Raw genomic sequence first — 19,600 nt, forward strand, 5'->3', positions numbered from 1 at the left:
GGCATTTTCAATTTAATATGGAGGAATGTGTAAAATCCATGCTGGCTATAGTATACAGCCACTCTTGTGGCTGTATAATGCAATGCTGCTAATGCAAGGGGAAGAGTTTCATAACTGGAAAGGACCTCAAAGGACCAACAGCTTGCCAATGCCAGAAATCTAGTGCTACAGCATCTTTAATAGGTGGCAACACACCCTCTGCTTAAACACCTCTAACAAATAAGAGTCTGCCACCTTCTGGGGCAGTGTGTTCACTGATGAACAGTTCATGCTATCTAAACGTTATTCCCAATGTTTAGTCTAAGTCCCTTTTCTTGTAATTTAAACTTAGTAGTTCGAACCCATCGTCTATGTAACAATCTTTTTAGCACATTACCCATTTTCAGTCTGGAGGGACATTCTAGCCAATGTCAGTTTTACACTGAAGTTAGAAATGTAGAAATAAAAAACATGACTTGAGAATTACTTGTGAGAAGGGCCTAAAACTAAACTAAGATTGGTCCAAGCTAATCATTACTGGTTTAAAATTGCACAGCACACATGCTATTACATGTAATGATAAACAGTTTGACTGCAATACTATAATTCAAATAAAACATGACTAAACTCATACATGTCAGTAAGAATGCTCTGATGATAGCTTGCAACAGTTTTGGGAAACAACGAGAAAAGAAACTTTCAGAATATTTCCTCTCTCACTGTTTCCCAAAACTGTTGCAAGCCATCATCAGAGCATACTTGCTGACATGTAAGTGGTGCTGGCCAAGCCAAAAAGGAGCGACAGAGTTTGCTTTTTTTATTTTTTTAACCTGGCTGATGCACTTCACATCAATGACCGCTACCTCTCTCTCAATGAAGAACTTTTATTCCTACTATTGTGCAATTATAGTGGCTGCTAATTCACTTCCTACAGTATATTTTCTGGTGTCAGATTACCTTTTAAAACTTTAGAAAATAACAAGATTTTTTTTATAGCCAGTGCAACATAAATAACTTCACGGTACTAAAGCTTGGAAACAATATTTTCTATTTATGATGTCCTCCCCCAAAATCAATAATTATTACCAGAGAAGGGCTCATAAATTCTTCTAAATATGTGTGGCAGAGTCTGCGGTCCCAGTCATCAGTAATGTGCCCACCATACATAATTTCGCCAAAGAGATAACGCAAATCTTCCCATGGAACCTATGGAATAGAATGGAATGTATAATTAAAGAACCAGCTAGCTTTCTAAGAGGACAAACCAAAGTTGCCTGGAATAGGTCTGGCATAATAAGACACTGATTTCATCAGCACAAAGAGCATCATACTACCCCAAGAGATTTCAATTACTATGGTGGTGTGCATGTATAGAATAGAATCCTAATGGGAGCACTGACATATCCTGATGCCATTGGCAGAGGTGTGTGTATGTGATATAAAATACCCACAGGCACAATGAAAAACAAATGGTAAACAGTGAGTAAATGGTAGACAGTGAGGCAAAGGGCAGTAAAATGCAACAAGAATTAGAACTTTTCAAGACACCTGGTTCTATTCCCTTTGGTTTGCAATGAGACAATTGCTTCATTTTCCAGATGTTAATGAATACAGCAAAGCTGAGATGATTGTGCTGCCATCAACTACTGTTGCTGTAATTTATTTATTTATTATCTCACCCTTTCTCCCAAAAGGAGCCCAGGGTGGCAAACAGGCTATAAAATACTAAAAACATGTATAAAACATCTTAAAAAACAACTCCAACACAGATTCAGACTGGGATAAGGTTTTCACTTAAAGAGTTTTTCATTTCACATCTACTGGGACCCACTGCTTACAATGTTGCTCTCCTCCATACCCACACATCTGATGAAATGGACTCTGGTCCACAAACGCTTATGCCATAATAAATCAGTCAGTTTTTAAGGTGCTACAAGATTCTGTGTTGTTCTTAACTTTCTTGTCTCAGATAAAAGGTTGGCAGCAATAGATTCCTATGAAACCACTGACCATATTTGTTCAACAGTATAGCAAAATGTGCATGAACAGGAAAGACCTGCATGAGTCTTAGGCTTGCATGCTCTGATTTTGGAAGATATTTTTTCAGTTTTTCTTAAAGTCAGCTTGTTTGTTTTGTTGTTCTTACCAGGGATTGTGGTTTATTACCAACTCTGGTTTGTTAGCTAGGGGTTCCCAAACTGTGGTCCACGAGCTCCATTCAAATGGGTCATGCCATTTCTGCATTAAATGTTCATTTTGGTTTTTAACTTTTTTTATTACTTCTTTTATGTCTTATATTGTATTTTATGGAATGCAAATGGTAATAAATAAAATACAATATATAAGAAATAAAAGAAGCAATAAAATACAATTAAAAATCATATAGCATCTACCACAGTGCATTACGATTACTACAACAGGCAGAAAAAACATTAAGACCCTCAGTAATTTTCAAGTGGTCCATGGGGAAAATGTTTGGGACCACTGGTTTAAGCAATCCACCTTAAAAAAAACCCATGGTTTAAAGTTAGTTTGTTTTGAAATTAACCAGAGTTAGGCTACAATCCAATACATGTCTACTCAGAAGTAAGCTCCATTGGGTTCAGTGGGACTTACTCCCAGGTAAGTGTGTATTGGTTTGCAGCCTTAGTGATAAACCACTATCCCTGGTGTGGACAACATAACAAGTTGAATTTAAGGGAAACCTGGTGGTGGTGGCAGCTTCCAAAGTCTTCCTCCAGGACTCAAGGGAAGGGGGAGTGGACAAGCCCTATTCTTCTTGCAAGTCCTTGCTGCTAAACCAAACTTATGCACATTTCACCTCACTGAACCATCGTTTAGCACAGTCTTCCCTAACCCTAACCCTCCAGGTGTTTTGGGCTACAGCTCTCATAATCCCTTACCATTGGACATTTTGGTGAGGGCTGATGGGAGTAGTAATCCAAAACATCTGAAGGGCACCAGGTTGGGGGAGGCAGGTTTAGCATGATGTGTGAACATGGACACTGCAGGAAACATAACAGCCCAACTCAGCAGCAGTGTAGCTGCAAATTCAGAAGTGCAAGGTCCCTTCATGATAGTCACAGCCAAGCCCCCTTACTAAGATTATACAACCTACTAAAATTATAGAATAATCTGGTCAGGCTTGAATACTGCTTTCTGCTTCTCTATCACTGTCACCATTTAACTGACCTTTCTCACCATCAGAAATATTACTTGAATTACTGAATTCAGTGTCTACACCATTATCACCTGCTACTACAATACTGCTTGATGATGTAGATAGGATGCTATCATCAGGATTCACTGTCTCTTCTTCTGCATTACAGAATACTTATTCTCCACAACTTGTCTTGGCTTTTTGAAAAAGGAACAAATAAAAGCTTGCTTGCAATTGACACTCATTGGGACTTTTCTCAGTGACTAACACACTCCCCTTTCATGCTCATTAGCTCATAGGATGCTGGAGACCCTGCTGGGATCTGGCTCCCAAAAAGAAAGGAGTCTAAGACCTCCTGTAGTGGACGACTACACCCCTGCAACTCAATAAAACAAAGATATTTTGTTTTACTGGCCCTTAATAAAATGAAAATTCTTACAAGTCAAGGAATAACATACTGAAACCTGTTTACAGAGAAATACTAACTTGTATTGATTGATATATTTTGTATATCCTCTCAGTAGAAAATAGAGTGACAAAAGTCTTATTTTGTTTTGAGAGACACTGTCAGTTTTCAGCAAGCATAGAAGAAATACTCATTCTATCATCTTAAGAATTACTTACTTAAGAGTTAGGTTCTTTGTAGGGCTCTGATCATAATGCAAGTTCATTAGCTTGTGATTAATGACAAGGATATGTTTTATTCAAAAAGTCAATGCTATGTTTTAAAAAAGCAAGTTTTCTTCCCTAGTCTTGGTTTACAGAAGTGTAATAGTTTATGGCAAAGCTTTCCAGACAGGAACCTTTACACCCTCAGGGGCAGTATTTTGCCTCCCAACAGTACAAGTAAAAACTTAATTACAGGCTTTACAGATTGCATGATGTGACAGAGCAGAGCAAGTAAAATAGCTATAGCTACTACAATGCACTTGATGCAAATTGGTCTCAATTAGTATCAAAATGCATTTTGTCATAGAATCATAGAGTTGGAAGGGGCCTATAAGGCCACTGAGTCCAACCCCCTGCTCAATACAGGAATCCAAATTAAAGCATACCCAACAGTTGGCTGTCCAGCTCCCTCTTGAAGGCCTCCAGTGTTGGAGAACCCACCACATCCCTAGGTAATTGGTTACATTGTTGTATGGCTCTTAACAGTTAGGAAATTTTTCCTGATGTTCAGTTGAAATTTGGCTTTCTGTAACTTGAGCCCATTATTCCGGGTCCTGCACTCTGGGACGATCGAGAAGAGATCTTGGCCCTCCTCTGCGTGGCATCCTTTCAAGTACTTGAACACTGCTATCATATCTCTCCTCAGTCCTCTCTTCTCAAGGCTAAACACGCCCAGTTCTTTCAGTTTCTCCTTATAGGGCTTTGTTTCCAGTCCCCTGATCATCCTTGTTGCCCTCTTCTGAACCTGTTCCAGTTTCTCTGCACCCTTCTTAAAGTGTGGTATCCAGAACTGGATGCAGTATTCAAGATGAAGCCTAACCACTGCTGAATAGAGGGGTACCAATACTTCACGTGATTTGGAAACTATACTTCTGTTAATGCAACTTAAAATAGCATTTGCCTTTTTTGCAGCCACATCGCACTGTTGGCTCATATTCAGCTTATTATCAACAACAGTCCCAAGATCGTTCTCACATGTAGTATTGCTGAGCCAAGTAACCCCCATCTTATAACTGTGCATTTGGTTTCTTTTCCTAGGTGTACAACTTTGCACTTATTCCTGTTAAATTTCATTATGTTGTTTCAGCCCAATGCTCCAGTTTATCAAGATCCCTTTGAATTTTGTTTCTCTTCCAAGGTATTAGCTATCCCTCCCAATTGTGTATCATCTGCAAATTTGATAAGCATTCCCAGCACCTCTTCATCCAAGTCATTAATAAAAATGTTGAAGAGCACTGGACCCAGGACCGAGCCCTGCAGTACCCCTCTTGTTATTTCCCTCCAGTTTGAGAAGGAACCATTGATAAGCACTCCTTGAGTACAATTCTGTAGCCAACTGTGGATCCACCTGATAGTTGTTCCACCCAGCCCCCATTTATCTAGCTTGCAAATCAGAATATCATGGGGCACTTTGTCAAAAGCTTTGCTGACGTTGAGATATATTATGTCCACAGCATTCTCACAGTCTACCAGGGAAGTTATCCAATCAAAAAATGAAATAAGATTAGTCTGGCAGGATTTGTTCTTGATAAATCCATATTGGCTTCTAGTAATCCCTGCATTGTTTTCAAGGTGCTCACAGATTGACCGCTTTATAATCTGCCCCAGTTTTTAATCTGTGTTGACTCAACAGCAACAACCGACTGACAAATAATTTTGAATCTGCAGTAAAATTAGTTGTCCAAAATTATTTGGACATAAGATTCAAACCAACTATTACATGATAAATTTCAAGACTAAAATTAGAATTTGCTTTTCCTTACTGTGCTTTCTTTGAGACAGAACCTGATTTGTAGGCATTCCAGCTATTTAATAACTGTGATTCAGTAAAAACAATCAATTGTCATTTTACCTACATTCCCAGTGGTATTATCCATAAGTATGGGTGCCCTGACAAATCTTGGGTAGAATGATTACTGAGGCATATGAATTTTCTGTTTTGGAACAGAAGGATTTGGAAATCATACAGATCTGTGTAATCAAGAGACCAAAAAGAACCACACTATCATTCAATACATGATCAGAAATCACGATGGGACACCATGGACAGAATGAAAAATTGTGAAAAAATATTAAAACATCAATGCTCAATGCCTAAAAAGATAAGTGTCAGACATAAAACAATAAAATGTATACCCTGCATTGACAGGAATTTCCAAATTGTATGAACTCTGGATTTAAAAAGATTCTGAGCAGACAAATCATGCAATTCTATTTCTATAAAAGTATATTCAACAAATTACTTCAAAGTCTTGCTTCCAAGCTACATATTTTTATGCTTAAATGTGCCAGAAATCCCCGTGTTTTGTTTAAAAACAATGTATTAATGTGATAGTGGAGGTTGATACCTTAGACTACTTTCATAAATTGAAGTAAGCCTATTTGATAAAGATACTTTATCCATGAACAAACTATTATTAATTGCTGCTATTTAGCACGTTGAAATAACTTAGGTCAGCAAATCAATTCACAAGGGCTAATACTAATAGAAGCCACCTCAGCTTTATTTTACACAGCAATGTTTATTGCTACCTCTCTTTTCCATATTATTATTACATTCATGAATCGCTTCCCAAAAGGCATCCCAGAGCAATTTACAATATAAATTACATGTATAAAACTAATTTTAAAAACCACACAATTATAAAAACTGTTAAACACAACAGCACATACAAGAAATCAATTCAAATCCAAGACAGATACCAACTGGGATAAATATTTTAGAAGGCTTTTAAATGGTTGGAGACTTGAAGCTTATGAACTGGTTGTATTACATCCTGTTTCTTCTTTCCACATTCAAGCTTTTCTATAGCACTTTATACTACTGCCTATAGTTGTAGTACACTAAATCCTATTTATACTATTACCACCTAATCCAGACAATTTACAGTTAAAAAAAATCCCCACTCATACAGTCATTAGCTTCAGTTAGAAAGACTCTGATGCTGGACTCTGTTTTGGACAAGCAGAAGACTACTGTATTAGGTAGATTGCTTTAGCCTAAACTTCTCCAGCCTTCCAGAAACAAACAATCAAGAGTGGAGAAAGTGCACTCATGAATCTTGAGGTCTCATGGCCTATTGTAAAATAAGCAGCAAAACTCCCTGAGGGGCAAAACTACACAGAGGGAAATGCACAATGTGAAATCAGCTATGTAATTAGAGACAAAAGTTTAATAGATAAGATGTGCATCAGCCACATTAGGGCTACACAAAATTATGCATTATAAAGTGGATTGCACTATATTTAGCAGGCTATAGTAGCATGTTTTGTAACCCACTCTGTTATATGCATATTAAGCACATTGTATATTAGGAAAAAAAGATAGTACTTTTGTCTTTTACTGCCTTGTACTTCTCATATGCTATGGTAGTGCAGCAAGTTGGAACAGTATTGCAAACTAAAGCTGCAATTCCATATCCACTGAATTCAATGGGGCATAGTCCTACGTAGACAGGATTGTGCTTGTAAAACCAGTTTTACAATCATTACCCGTACTATCTGTAGTCTCATACCAATGATTTGGAAACAAAATATAACAACAGGTCAAACAAACTAGAGCCTTCCAAATATGGGAGGGAAAGAAGGCAGTCAGATGCAAAAAAGGAGAAGGCCCCTGGATCATTAACAGTTATGTAGAAGAGGGAATTTAAGCAGGTGTAGTTTGTGTGAACAATTATTAAAGAAGCAGGAGAACTGTTTTGCATCTGGTCACCCTAGAGCGAACCCAGGGATATGCAGTAGTGGACAGGATGGTGGGGTACCACTGCTCACCTGACCTCCACTCAGTCCTGTCACTGCTGCTTACTGGGAGGCAGAGGAGCAGGGGCAAGGTCAGCATGGTGCAAAGGCACTGGCAGAGCCAATCTGGTGCTCCTGTTGGTGCATTTGTACCACACCAACCGCCTCAACCCTCATCGTCTACCTTCCGTTAAAGAGCAACTACACAACCGACTTGAAGTCAGGTGAGCAGTGGTACCCCATCATGTCATTCATCACTGTGTCTTACTAAATTAAGCCTATCGAAGTGGAAAGGGAAAAAAGGTAAATGGGGACTATGCACATGCCTCATGGCTTCATTCTTCTCCATTATCCTTTGTATTCTCCCCACACTGGACTTGTGGAAGGCCTTTGCGTGCATCATTTTGTTCAGTTTCCCCCCAGAAGGCAGGCCAGATGGGCACACTCCAAGTATGGCTGCTGCTCCACTAAGCGCAAGGGGTTTGGGATTGAAGGCAGAACAGTTTGGATGAGTGAGATCCCTGACCATGTCTAGCTGGCTTAGTCAGAGAGGAAGGGAACATTAATGACCATTCAAGCTAAGCAGCCACTTGTCTCCTAGCAAAAAGGAAGGGCAGGGAAATTGCTCCTTCTGCACCAACACCTAGTTTTAGAGATTCTTTGCAATGTTTTGTATCAAATCCACTTGAAGTACTTATGGAAATTGTGACGATAATATAACATTTACAAAATAATTTACAGTATCCAGTTGTATTCTTTTTAATCTGGAAGAAGGAAATATAGAAATTGTAGTATGTGAAATCATATATAGTTGCAAGTTAGCAAGTTTTAAGGTTGCACAGAACTAATTCCCAGGCTAGAGGAAGAATTCTGGATAGCTTAGTTACCAAACCAATTACATGTACATAAGTGAAAGTTACAACCTATTACGCCTTAGGAGGCTGCTAACCTTCATTATGTATGTGTGTAATTGGTTTAATAAATGGTAACACCTGAACAGTTTTAAACCCTCCAATTGGCAACCAAACTCAAACAGAGTAAACCACTCATCTAGTTTTAAACTTGAACTCAGGGGGAACATTCCTGAGAAAGTCACAACAAGGTGGCCTCCTTAATACATAATAATGACACACGAAGGAAATGCACCATTATTTATACATGTGACGCGCTGTAAATTGCTTCCATCATCAGAATTAATTGTAGTGATTATTAATGCAATGTTATGAACTGTCAGGACTGCTGTGTGTAATTACAGTTGTGCAAAATGCTTCATTACCTGCCTAATGAATTTGGCATATATGCACATGTAAACCACTGTTTTTGTTAACATAATGAAGGACATTTTTATTTATTTATTTATTTATTTATTTATGGAAACCCACTAGCGTGAACCCAGTTCAACCTATGTTATGAAATTTAAGTATCTCCTGTGAGAAACCTTTGATCTGCTTAATTTGTAAACTCAACAGCAGATGTATATTTCAGCTATTTCACTAAAGAAAATGTATTTCATCTTGTTCACTTCTAAAAGTAAGAAACAAAAAACAAAAAAAATACTGTTACCCATCTTGGCAAGAAATCACTTGGTTTCCAAGTTCTTACCTTAGTGTTTGCTTCTAGATAATTGTAGAGGACATTGACACAGATTGTGAGATCTCCAACATTAAAAGGGTATCTTCGATTCCATCCTTGAGGTCCAAACTTAAGCCTCCCAGCAACACAGGTGTGAAAGTAGCAGAGAGAAAAGAAGATACTTTTGAACTCCTGTTCCCGGGAACACAATTCAAGTGTATCCTGTTAAAACAATGAAATATGAAAAAAGTATTTAATTCTATCACATCACCAACAGGCCTTAGAATCTACAGCTCTCATTTCCTTATGAGGATAAATGACATTGAAAGGTAAATGGCACCATGCAGAATCTATTAATATTTTCAGTTCAGCAGAAAGTTTTAAGTGAAAGTTAATGGGCTTGCAGGGCGGGCGCAAGAGACTGCACCTCCTGAGGCAGATACCCACTTCCTGTTGCCATCACCTCTCACTACTGCTACCTGGTCTGTCTCCTGCTGCCCCCATTCCTCCTCCTCTAAGCACTCACTTACTTTGTTTTTTGTTTTCCAGCCACATTGGCCACAAGGCATTAGTAGGTTCCTTGTCACTGCCACCTCTTCCCCTCAACCAGAATGCTTCACTCTGAGGAAGGAACTCACAGCAAGGTACAGAAGAGGTGAAAGGGTAGCAGAGAGCCTTGCCTCGCCAGGTGGATGGGCAGCCTTTGGTACTGACAGCATCAGGAGGGCTGAGTAATAACGAGGCAAGTGACTGGAAGTCCCAAAGGGGTCCTGTTTTGCCATCGTCTGTGTAAGAAAAGGCATGTATATCAGGCTTTCACAATTTGCTTCCACAAAGCTGAATGTAGTGCATTAGCTATGTGTGGTTTAATAAACTTCCTGTTTATCCTATCATAAGGTTGACAAACCTGTTTTTGCTTTGTGCCTGTGACTGCACAATCAGGGGCACTAATAAACACCTGGCAGGCCACAATATATAATAGGTGAGCTGCCTCTGGAATGGAGCAAAATAAACTCTGCAAGCCTGATGTCCATTATCTTGTATGAAGTTCACTATATGTGATTGTCATCAGTTCATGGACTGGGGACTCACTGTAAATATGGGCTGAACATTCAGTGACTCAAGGAAAAATAAAACCTCTAGTTCAAGAGCTGTCCCACTGGCTTCAATCAGACTATGCTGAGGGAAACAGCCAATAAACTTGTCACCTTTATCAGGTGAAATATATCTTTAAGAATAATTTAGAGATTTGCAAATTAATTTACTGTTACATTACAGAAGAATACTGTGATGCAGCAACAACATCTTTTTTGTTTTGTTTTATCTGGTTTTTTAAAATCAATCAATGGCGATAAGATTTTTAACTGATTTACTGTATTTTTATTTTCACTGTTCTTAGCACCCTTTGCAGTCATATACAGAAAGGAGGGGCATTCATTGAATAAATAAATAAATTTGGTTTATCCTGAAGTTAGCCCTTAACCCACCATTTTGCCCTTCTCCTGCTGCTGTTCACTGAAGACAACCAGATTTTTCTACCGGTAGTGATTTAAGGAAGTAGAAAATGTTTTACTTCCCACTGAAAGGTGATAACAGAGTTGAGCCACAGACAGATCTTAGAGGGGGAACCAGGATTTGTGTCCGAGGATCAGAGCAGGAGTGTGTGTGTGTTGGTGGTGGGGTTATTGGTCAAGCTAGGTCATGGTGGGAGTCAAAAGCAAAGAACAAACAAACCATATCAAAGTCAGGAAAGCTACTGTTAGCCAGGGAAAGTTCTTCCTGCCTAGGAGGGCCCAATGCCCAACCTGGGTGGGCAAGGCCAGTCCAGTGCCTGAGAACTCTTCACTGCCTTGGAATATACTTTAAACTTCAGTATTTATGGCATACCCCACACTGAGCTAAGAGTTCTGGTTTTTGCCCCAGTGGCTCCCAACATGTAGGAAATGTGATGTGTAGGCATAGTCTGGTGTGTGTAGGTTAAGTATGACAAACCTCAATGAACTGATAGTGGGGAAATGCATTATAGGACCAAAGGGTCTTTTCCCATTTGTGAATTACTTCTGAACAGTAAAACTCATGATTCAAAAAATTAGCTCTGGCAAGGTAAGCTTTTCATAGAACTTAGAAAGAAACAAAGTAGAACTATTGGTCCACGTCTTATCCTCACCTGGTCAAAATTGTAGAGAGCAGCATGAAGATTTGCCAGCAGACCGGCAGGGGGCTCATTAATAATTTTAATAGACTTCTCTAATATCCCTTGAGGTATGACATGTTCTTCAGGACTTGGAGCTGGTTCCGCACTAATAAAGACACGGTAGTCTGAGTGACTTCCTTTGCTGTATTCCTCCAGCAGTTTCTCTAATGTCCCCAGCCATTTGGCTACAAGGTGTATGTTCTGTTTGAGAGGATGCAGCACTTTAATTATAAGACCAGATTTATTATTTCAACCCTAACCCAAATGATATTATCAAAGCAGTTGCATAAATTAAAAAAACAGGCAATACTCTAAATATCAATACAATACAATAACACAGTTTATTACGGTCATAGACCAGCAAATAGTAAAACATTTATACAGACAACAATTAGCATTAAAAGTTAACTTTGAAATGAAAGTTAAAATTTCTTTTAAAATACAACATGAACAATATTTACTAGTAAAACTTTGAAATCATTAACTCACCCAGAACTGTTTGTTTAGCAATAGGAGATGTTTTATTATGTCTTTGGCGTTAATTTTAGAACAAAGTTCTTCAACAGCTTAGGCGGGCTATACCCTGAATATGAATAGAACTTATGTAGGTTTAGGAGCTATTAACAACTTCCGAGAACGGATGGTGGCAGCACAAAAGTAGGCTACCTTAACTGATACGTAGGGGTTGCAATCCGATAGCAAATAGTCTGTCTGTAAAATTTCATTATTAGTGGAAATTCCTAATAGAATAGGCGCGATTAGAGAAGTTCGGGAGTCTCGGTAAAATGGGCATTGGAGTAGAACATGTTCGACCGACTCCACGGTGCTGTTGTCGCAGGGACATACCCGTGTGGCTAATGGCAGTTTCTTAAATCTGCCCTCCAAAAGTGCAGAGGGTAGTATGTTGAGTTTTGCGAGAGTGAATGCCAGTCTAAACTTAGGAATTGTCAGAGTAGACAGATAGCAGGCCGGAGCAAATGGTTGCGTGTTATATCTAAGGCCGGAGCAGGAAGAAGCTGCAGCTCGGGTTAAATGAGTTTGCAACTCAATGTCGTAAATTCTTTGAGCAATATGAGCTTTGGCTTTGGAGTAGCCCAACGCCAGGATCATAGATGGAGAGAAGCCTAATAGATGGAGTGTAGATGTTAAAGTCGCTTTCCTCATGGTGTGGTGTCTTGTCTTCCTGTTCCTCTTCTTCCTAGGTGGTCTGGCCCTGCTGGGGAGGCTGTTGTTGAAGCCCCTGCATTCAGCCTGGAGGGGCCTCCTCTCCTGCCTTCTCATTCTCTGTATTAGTAGGAGATGGCAGAGGGTAGCAGACAATTCGCAGATTTCATCCCTAGGTACAGAGCTTCTCTGCAACTGGATGGATCATGACACTTTTCTCCAGAGCACAACTTCCCAAAATCGTGTGGATTTTATGCACACATGCATGCGTACAAGTACACACAGGCCATCTATCATTAGCTACCTTTCCTCATGCAAGTTCATTGGTCATTGCATAATGTACACTGAGGGATGGCAGAATATTCTCCAATTAAAAAACTAACCTCTTAGACTTTTTTTTATGAAACATGACCTCCCAATTCCCATTTCAGAAGAGCTGAAAGGACCAAGCAGCAGTAAAGAAGGTGGCATCATTTTGTGTCTTTTCAGAAACTTACGATAACACACTTGTATACAAATACCAAGAAACACTTGATCTGCTGTAATTATAGGTGAGAAGAAATAACTCTTTAATGCTAGGTGAAGTTTTCTTCCCTCAGAATTCCTCAGAATTCTTGCTGATGATTTTTGTTACTGGCAGACATTTCACAGGTTAAGTATGTACAGAGTGAGCCACTTGACAGAGCACATAAAGAACATCAATCATGCCATTTTGCACTTACTTGCAGAATAACCCAGTGACCATGTTTGGCAGCTTTCTTTAATGCCTCCTCTGCAATAATCTCCTGCCCTTGTCCCAAAGAGATATTATGAAATTTCCCAGAGTCAATAGTGAAGTCAAGTTTTTTGCCTGCAAGTGGAGCAATAAGGGTGGGAAGGTGAACAAAAAAGGAAAGGAGAAAGGGGATGGAGGAGAAAAAAGATAATGCCCCATTAATTTCACCAATCACTGAGACAATACACATTAATTCGTCACTCAACGCCATTTCAACAAACAAAACTGCGAGCTCTCAACAGCAGCCGTACAGCTGGTATTAGGGAAAAAACCCTACAGAAATCTGCTCCCTTGGTTTTAAGATAACGAACCTTTTGACATTTTGATAGATGCTAGGTATTGTTACCGAGCTTTATAAACTCTTACAGGGGGTGCAAGCCATTTCCCTTATAAAAAAAGGGAGCAACATGTGGTAGCTATCACATCAGTTTTTTAACTGATTGGTTCAGTGGGTAAATGTGCAAGCCTCTCACCTTGTGAGGCCTGAGTTTAAATTGAGCACAGTCAGGTCACAGCTGTATTAACCTGGTATTCTCAGCAGAGTCTGTGGGGAATAGTAATCCTAAGTACAAAGCGACAGTTTCTTACACAATTGAATATAGTTTGTATAATGACCATTATTTAGTCACAGGGGGCACAAGATTACATGAGCATGGAGAAAATTGCCCTCTGGCCCTCATCTACTCAAAAGGTAAGAAACAGCACAAAAGAGCTTGCATTATACCAAGCAGAGGAATGTTCAATCTAAAAATTTCTTCACACTGCAGCGTTAATAGCCTCACACTTTTTATCAACCCTTCCATAGTGAATGGAGGGTTAGGGCAGAGAGGAGGAAATCTTTAAACTTAACTCTTGTTGAGGAAAACAATTCCAAATTTAAATCTGCTTTATTCCTTGATAATGACTATTTGTAGGCTTTTTTTTGTGTTAGCTTAACATGCATTAATTAAAGACCAACTCCCGCTCTGTCTAACTCAAAGCATAAACCCCCATTGTCACCAATCATAACCTATACATTAAGAAAAGCTCTGTGGACTTTGCAAATCAGTAACATTAACAACTACTGGAGAGATTTCCTGTTACCACAGCCGTGTCAGAATTCCTACCCAAAATGCCTATGGGGGTAGAATGTCAAGATGAAGGCCCACTCCATCAAGCATGCATGTTCTTTTCCAACACTTCCCAATAACATGCTTTGCTTGGGCTCAGTGAAATTTGTCCATGTAGCACTAACTCATGGTTTGGCATTACATGTGAACATTCTGCAGGATTCAGAATGTTGTGAATTCACCTATCCGTATTTTAAAACCAGCCAAATAATGTCCATTCAACAAAATATGCTTACCAAGTGTCTCCACATCTTTAAGAGGATCAATTCCAGGAGAAAGAATGAAAAATATCGGAGTGGTTGGACTGCTTTCTTCATAGGATTTAGCCAAGTCTATCCTTGTGCCATCCACATACTTTGAACCTAGCTTTTCCTCTACAAAGCTTCTACAGAAACATAATACACATGATGAATATTATTATTTATGCTGCCCTTTCTCCCATTAACATTTAGAGCATGCTTCCCCATACTGGTGCCCTCCAGATGCTTTGGATGACAGTTCCCATCATTCCTGACCATTGGCTGGGGCTGAAGGTCCAAAATGTACCAGATTGGGCAAGGCTGGCTGGTGAGTCTAGCATACACAGTCTTGGACTTCATTAAGAACTAGTACTGAGTCAAAGGTGTTTTATTATCTGGAATTACCACAAAATTGTAAGTAGGGGGATCACATCAAAGGGAAGTGGAACAGGATGCCAATATGTGCACACTCAGATGTGTGCAGATTGGTGCATGGCTTCAAGTTGGCTAGTGATCATGGTCTGTTTGGGTGGAACAAATCATGAACTTTGATTCAGAGACAATACTGTATCAGCTGTTTTATCATGTGTTTCCTCTCTTGCAGAAGGGAAGAAAGAAGTGGGAGCACCTGGGTTGTATGCAGCAGCAAATAGTTTTTGCACAGTATGGTTTAAACCATACTTTTTGGCTTAGCAAATGCAGCCTAAGTGTGAGTACATATCTCTGGGTAGAACAGTATGACCTGGTTTGGATGTTAATGCTAATCACAGTTTAGTGATATGCGAATGTTCCTTTTCAAGCCTAGGGCTTGAGTTCTCCTCCTCTCCTTTTCTGGTGCACAATAGAGGAAAGAAATTGAAAATATCAATTTCCTAGTTTCACTGCCACTTCCTGTTAGGAACTATGGTTAGTTTATGGTTGATTTCATTGGAACAAGCCAGGAATGGAAACTGCCATTCAATCTTGGCTTGTTTCAATAAGCCATACTATGAACATGCCAGATGCAAGGACAGGCTGTGGTTAGTTTAAACCTGGAAACAGATGTTTCTGATTTCCTTCTCTGATGTGTCCTGGAAAAGGAAGAAGGGTAACATGATCAAGCCTGAAGCTGAAGCAGGCTTTTTGAGTTAAACCATGATTTAGCATTATGTCTGAACTGGGCCTATATGTGTAAAAGCTGGGGAAATCTAGCCATTGGAAAGGGGGAAGCAGTTGTGAGTTAAAGATAAGGCTGATGGGAGAGACCTGGTTGATGCATACATCATCAACCTTTGTGCTTCATCAGTTTTTCTAGGTCCCAAGAGTCATTTTCTCAAATCTCCTAAATATCTTTTCAGATATATTTTACTCTGTCACTTCGCAGAAAACATGAGAAGCTGAGCTAAGTTCTGTTGGTTGGCCTGACAGCAAAACATCCTGACCCATGAAATGTGTTTTCTATAATAACCAGGATTCACTATCCTAAGGACTAATACACATCAATGGATGACTGATTGTATTGGTACTTTAAGTGCAGACTGCATGAATACTGTCCCTATGTAATAATCCCTTCATATGTATCACTTGCCTTGTGGATCTTCTATTCAGTGTGTGGATTTAATCACATCACTGCAAACAGTAAAAAAGAGGGACTGCAATGGTGTGATAGAATTGACACTTCTGTGAGACAAGTGGCTGGATATTTATGTATTTAAATAATTATTTAACATTGCTCTTTAGCAAAAAAAAAAAGTCTCCCAGAATGGCTTACAAATCACTAAATCACAGCAGCAGCAGCAGCAGCAGCAAGAACAAAAGAACGCAGTCCCTGCCCACAGGCTTACAATCTAAAAACACATGACACAAAAGGAAAAGTGATTGGGAGGAAGGAGGATATGAATGGATTACCACATGAAGTGCACGTGAATTAAAGCAGCTACTGTACAGCTGTCTCTTGCGTTTCATTTGTTTCTGTTGTACACTACTTTGAGTACCATTTGTCAGACAATGCAGGTTTTACCTACCCATAAATAAATGAAGAAACAAACACATGTGCTGTACACAAAGTCAAACATTATACCTCAGGGCGTATGTCATCCGATCTGGGCGTAATGCTCGCAGTATGATAAGCTTCTGAAAAGAAGTTTTGCTTTTCCACTCTTGAGGAAGCTTTTGCTTTTCTGGGCATTCTGAATCTACCCATTTTTTCCATCTCTTGGCAGAACCTTCTATGTCTCTATCTAATCCTCGGAATTCATCCATTAAGGCAATGGCCTGTAACACATCAATGTCACGTCTGATTTATTGGCACATAGACTGTTTGCACTAGGAGAGAAGTGGCCATTATTGGGATGGTGCAAACTCCCTGTGCCTTACATCACTTACCTTCTTGCAATGTACCAATTTGTCTAGGAGTTCACCAAACCTCAGCTATTTCATGAACCACCAACCCTTAGTGTGTGTGGGGTTGCCAATGTGGCACCCATGCACTCAGCAAGGCTTTCCTTGGCTTTCGCTAAAGGACCCCCACTCCTTTAGTAAAAAATCTGCCCCATGAGTCTTTCTTCTTTACCCACCCAAAGCAGTTTCACCTCTCTCATGCATGCCCTCCCTTCCCCTCTGATTGGATACTCTCCATTCCCTTCTACATGCCAGCCTGTGAAGAAGAGACCTAGGACTAAGCAAGCAAGTGCCAGTTCTTCATCTTTAGAGAGGCAAGCAAGCCCCCAAATAAAAGTGCCAATGCAGACACAGGCAGGTACCCATGCAGTACTGCACCTTCAGGTCCTTTCTGGGTACTGCAGCAGGGAAGACAAAGTGAGGGGGATCATTCTTCACTCGCTTGCATGTTGGAAGGGAGAGGGAGGCCTTCAAAGCCTGTTTCTTCATAAGGGAGCAGGAAAGAAACAGAGGCCATTCCAATATAAAACATAATATTTTGTGCATTTTTGATGTAGGGAAATAAATGCATTAAAAAGTGAAAATAGTGTTCACAATGTTCAGGTATACAAGGTACTAAAGGCATCTGGATGGTCCCACAGGAATCCAGTTGGCCACTGTGAGAACAGAATGCTGGACTAGATGGACCTTTGGCCTGATGCAGCAGGACTCTTCTTATGTTTTATGTACTACATTTCTCATTATCAAGATAAATAGCTGAAAAAATAGTTTCTAGACTTACCCTAATGGCACTCCATGACTGAGTAGTTAAAAAGTCTACAGGACTTTTGTAAGTGTGTTCAACTGTAAATTGTAGCAGGAAATTCAGTTCAGTGAGTTCTATCTGTTTACTTCTCAACATAATCTAGAATGTGAACAAAATTTGAAAACACCATGGGAGTTAATCCCCTGCCATCTACAGTACATATCATTATATACACAAGTAGCACAAAGTAGTGAATATCTCTTCCTCCAAGGCCTGCCTGTTTAGACGTTTCGCAGACAATAATTCTTACCCATACAATATCATTTCCAAGCCTCAGATATTTGCCTGGTCTAGCAGCTTTGATTAATGTTTAGACTAACTGAATAACGAAATTATTTCCAACTATATTTAAAATAGGGGCTCTGGGTGGTTGGTGATCGGGACTTTGGCAGCCAAGTCTGTCCACAACTTAATGTGTATTTTTAAGTCATATCCCTAAGTCTTGTATTGTATTTCTGCAATGTGCTTATGCTGTACCAACACATGCATCCCAAGTCTGAAATGCTACAAAAATTACAGTATTGGCTTTTTCTCACCTGAAATGTTGCCTGGCCCAGAAAAATGAGCTTGTCTCTTTCAAAAAGTCCTTGGCTTACGTAAAAGAAGGTGAAATATGTAATAGCTTCTATCAGGTTGGAGATGCGCCCCTGGATATGATCTGATGGTTCGGCTCGCTCAATTGCTTTATGAAAGACAGTGTTGAAAGCCTATAGGAACACAAGATTAATTTCAGGACTTCCGGGAAGGGTGACTTCGCTTGTGCCTGCTTTTGAGACGGGCTCCCGCCTCAAAAGAAGCTTATTCAGATATAAATCAGTCAGAACATTTTTTTTTTGACTGATGAAATTTCTCCCGGGCAGGGAGAAACGTAGAGATCAACCTCAAAAGCCTGTTTTTGTTGGGAGGACTGGATTTCATTAATTTATGAGAAAAGGTCCAGCCAACAATGCCGGACGGACTTCCGAACAAGCTCTATCTGATTAATGCGATACGTTTATCTTTTCTTCAAAGAGAAAACGGACTAACAGGCAAGCACCCTTCTTTCTATTATTTTTTTTACTTGGTTTAAATTGTTGCAGCAAAAAGAGATTTGTCAAATGAATCAGCTTTAAAGAACTTCTGGGTGAGCTATAACTCTTCTCTGTTATTCACGAAATAAACAGCTTATCTCTGTTTCTATTGCAAAAAGCTGTCCTGGAAGTGCATTCTAAAGATATAAACAGAAGAGGGATTTCTATTCCGAGGAACATTATATTGTCTGGGACTATTCTCTTTTTGGTCTATTTTATTTTGACGAATCTGCTTCTTCACGACGCCACTAACTGTTTTGATGCTGGGAACTAAATTTGTTTTGTGTTCTTGAACATAGAGAGATAAGGCAGGCTGCTCTGTTGATACTGTGATGTCATCAAGCCTGGAATATTAACCCAATTGTTGCTGAAATAAGAAGTGGTTCTTCTTTATTTTTGTTTTGTTTTGTTTTCGTGGTTTTAAAAATGGCAATCAAGAAAGTGGCTGAGAATCTGGAAGTAATTATGTTTCAGAAAATAATGGATGAGATTGAGATAACGAAACAAACCCTGCGACAGGGCAGTAAGGAGCTGAAAATTGAACTGAGCAAAATGACGCAGGAGCTTAAAGAAAATCTATGGAATTAACTGCAGCCATGTGACAATGAAAAAACTCTCAAGAGATGAGCCAGTGCATTTTGTAAAAAAGAAGAACAGAGATATGACTTTACAACAGTACTTCAGCAACTTATTCAGAATGGATGGCAAGAAAATATTTGGGATAGAGGAAATTCCCATCAGACT

At 39.5% G+C, this 19,600-nt stretch overlaps 1 protein-coding gene across 3 annotated transcripts in view; it reads right to left on the bottom strand.

Moving 5' to 3' along the window:
* The window catches only part of DNAH11 (dynein axonemal heavy chain 11), a 321,971-nt gene that overhangs the window by 14,823 nt on the left and 287,548 nt on the right, over window positions 1-19,600 (bottom strand). For all 3 annotated transcript variants that reach the window (XM_061586939.1, XM_061586940.1, XM_061586942.1), the window contains 8 exons: window positions 18,323-18,493; window positions 17,763-17,885; window positions 16,662-16,855; window positions 14,600-14,748; window positions 13,202-13,329; window positions 11,289-11,516; window positions 9,152-9,343; window positions 1,066-1,185 (listed from right to left, as the gene is read on the bottom strand). In XM_061586939.1, coding sequence (XP_061442923.1) covers window positions 1,066-1,185; window positions 9,152-9,343; window positions 11,289-11,516; window positions 13,202-13,329; window positions 14,600-14,748; window positions 16,662-16,855; window positions 17,763-17,885; window positions 18,323-18,493 — 1,305 coding nt within the window. The remainder of the gene's footprint in view (window positions 1-1,065; window positions 1,186-9,151; window positions 9,344-11,288; window positions 11,517-13,201; window positions 13,330-14,599; window positions 14,749-16,661; window positions 16,856-17,762; window positions 17,886-18,322; window positions 18,494-19,600) is intronic.

Source organism: Rhineura floridana, chromosome 10 (genome assembly GCF_030035675.1).
Source record: "Rhineura floridana isolate rRhiFlo1 chromosome 10, rRhiFlo1.hap2, whole genome shotgun sequence".
NCBI lineage: Eukaryota > Metazoa > Chordata > Lepidosauria > Squamata > Rhineuridae > Rhineura > Rhineura floridana.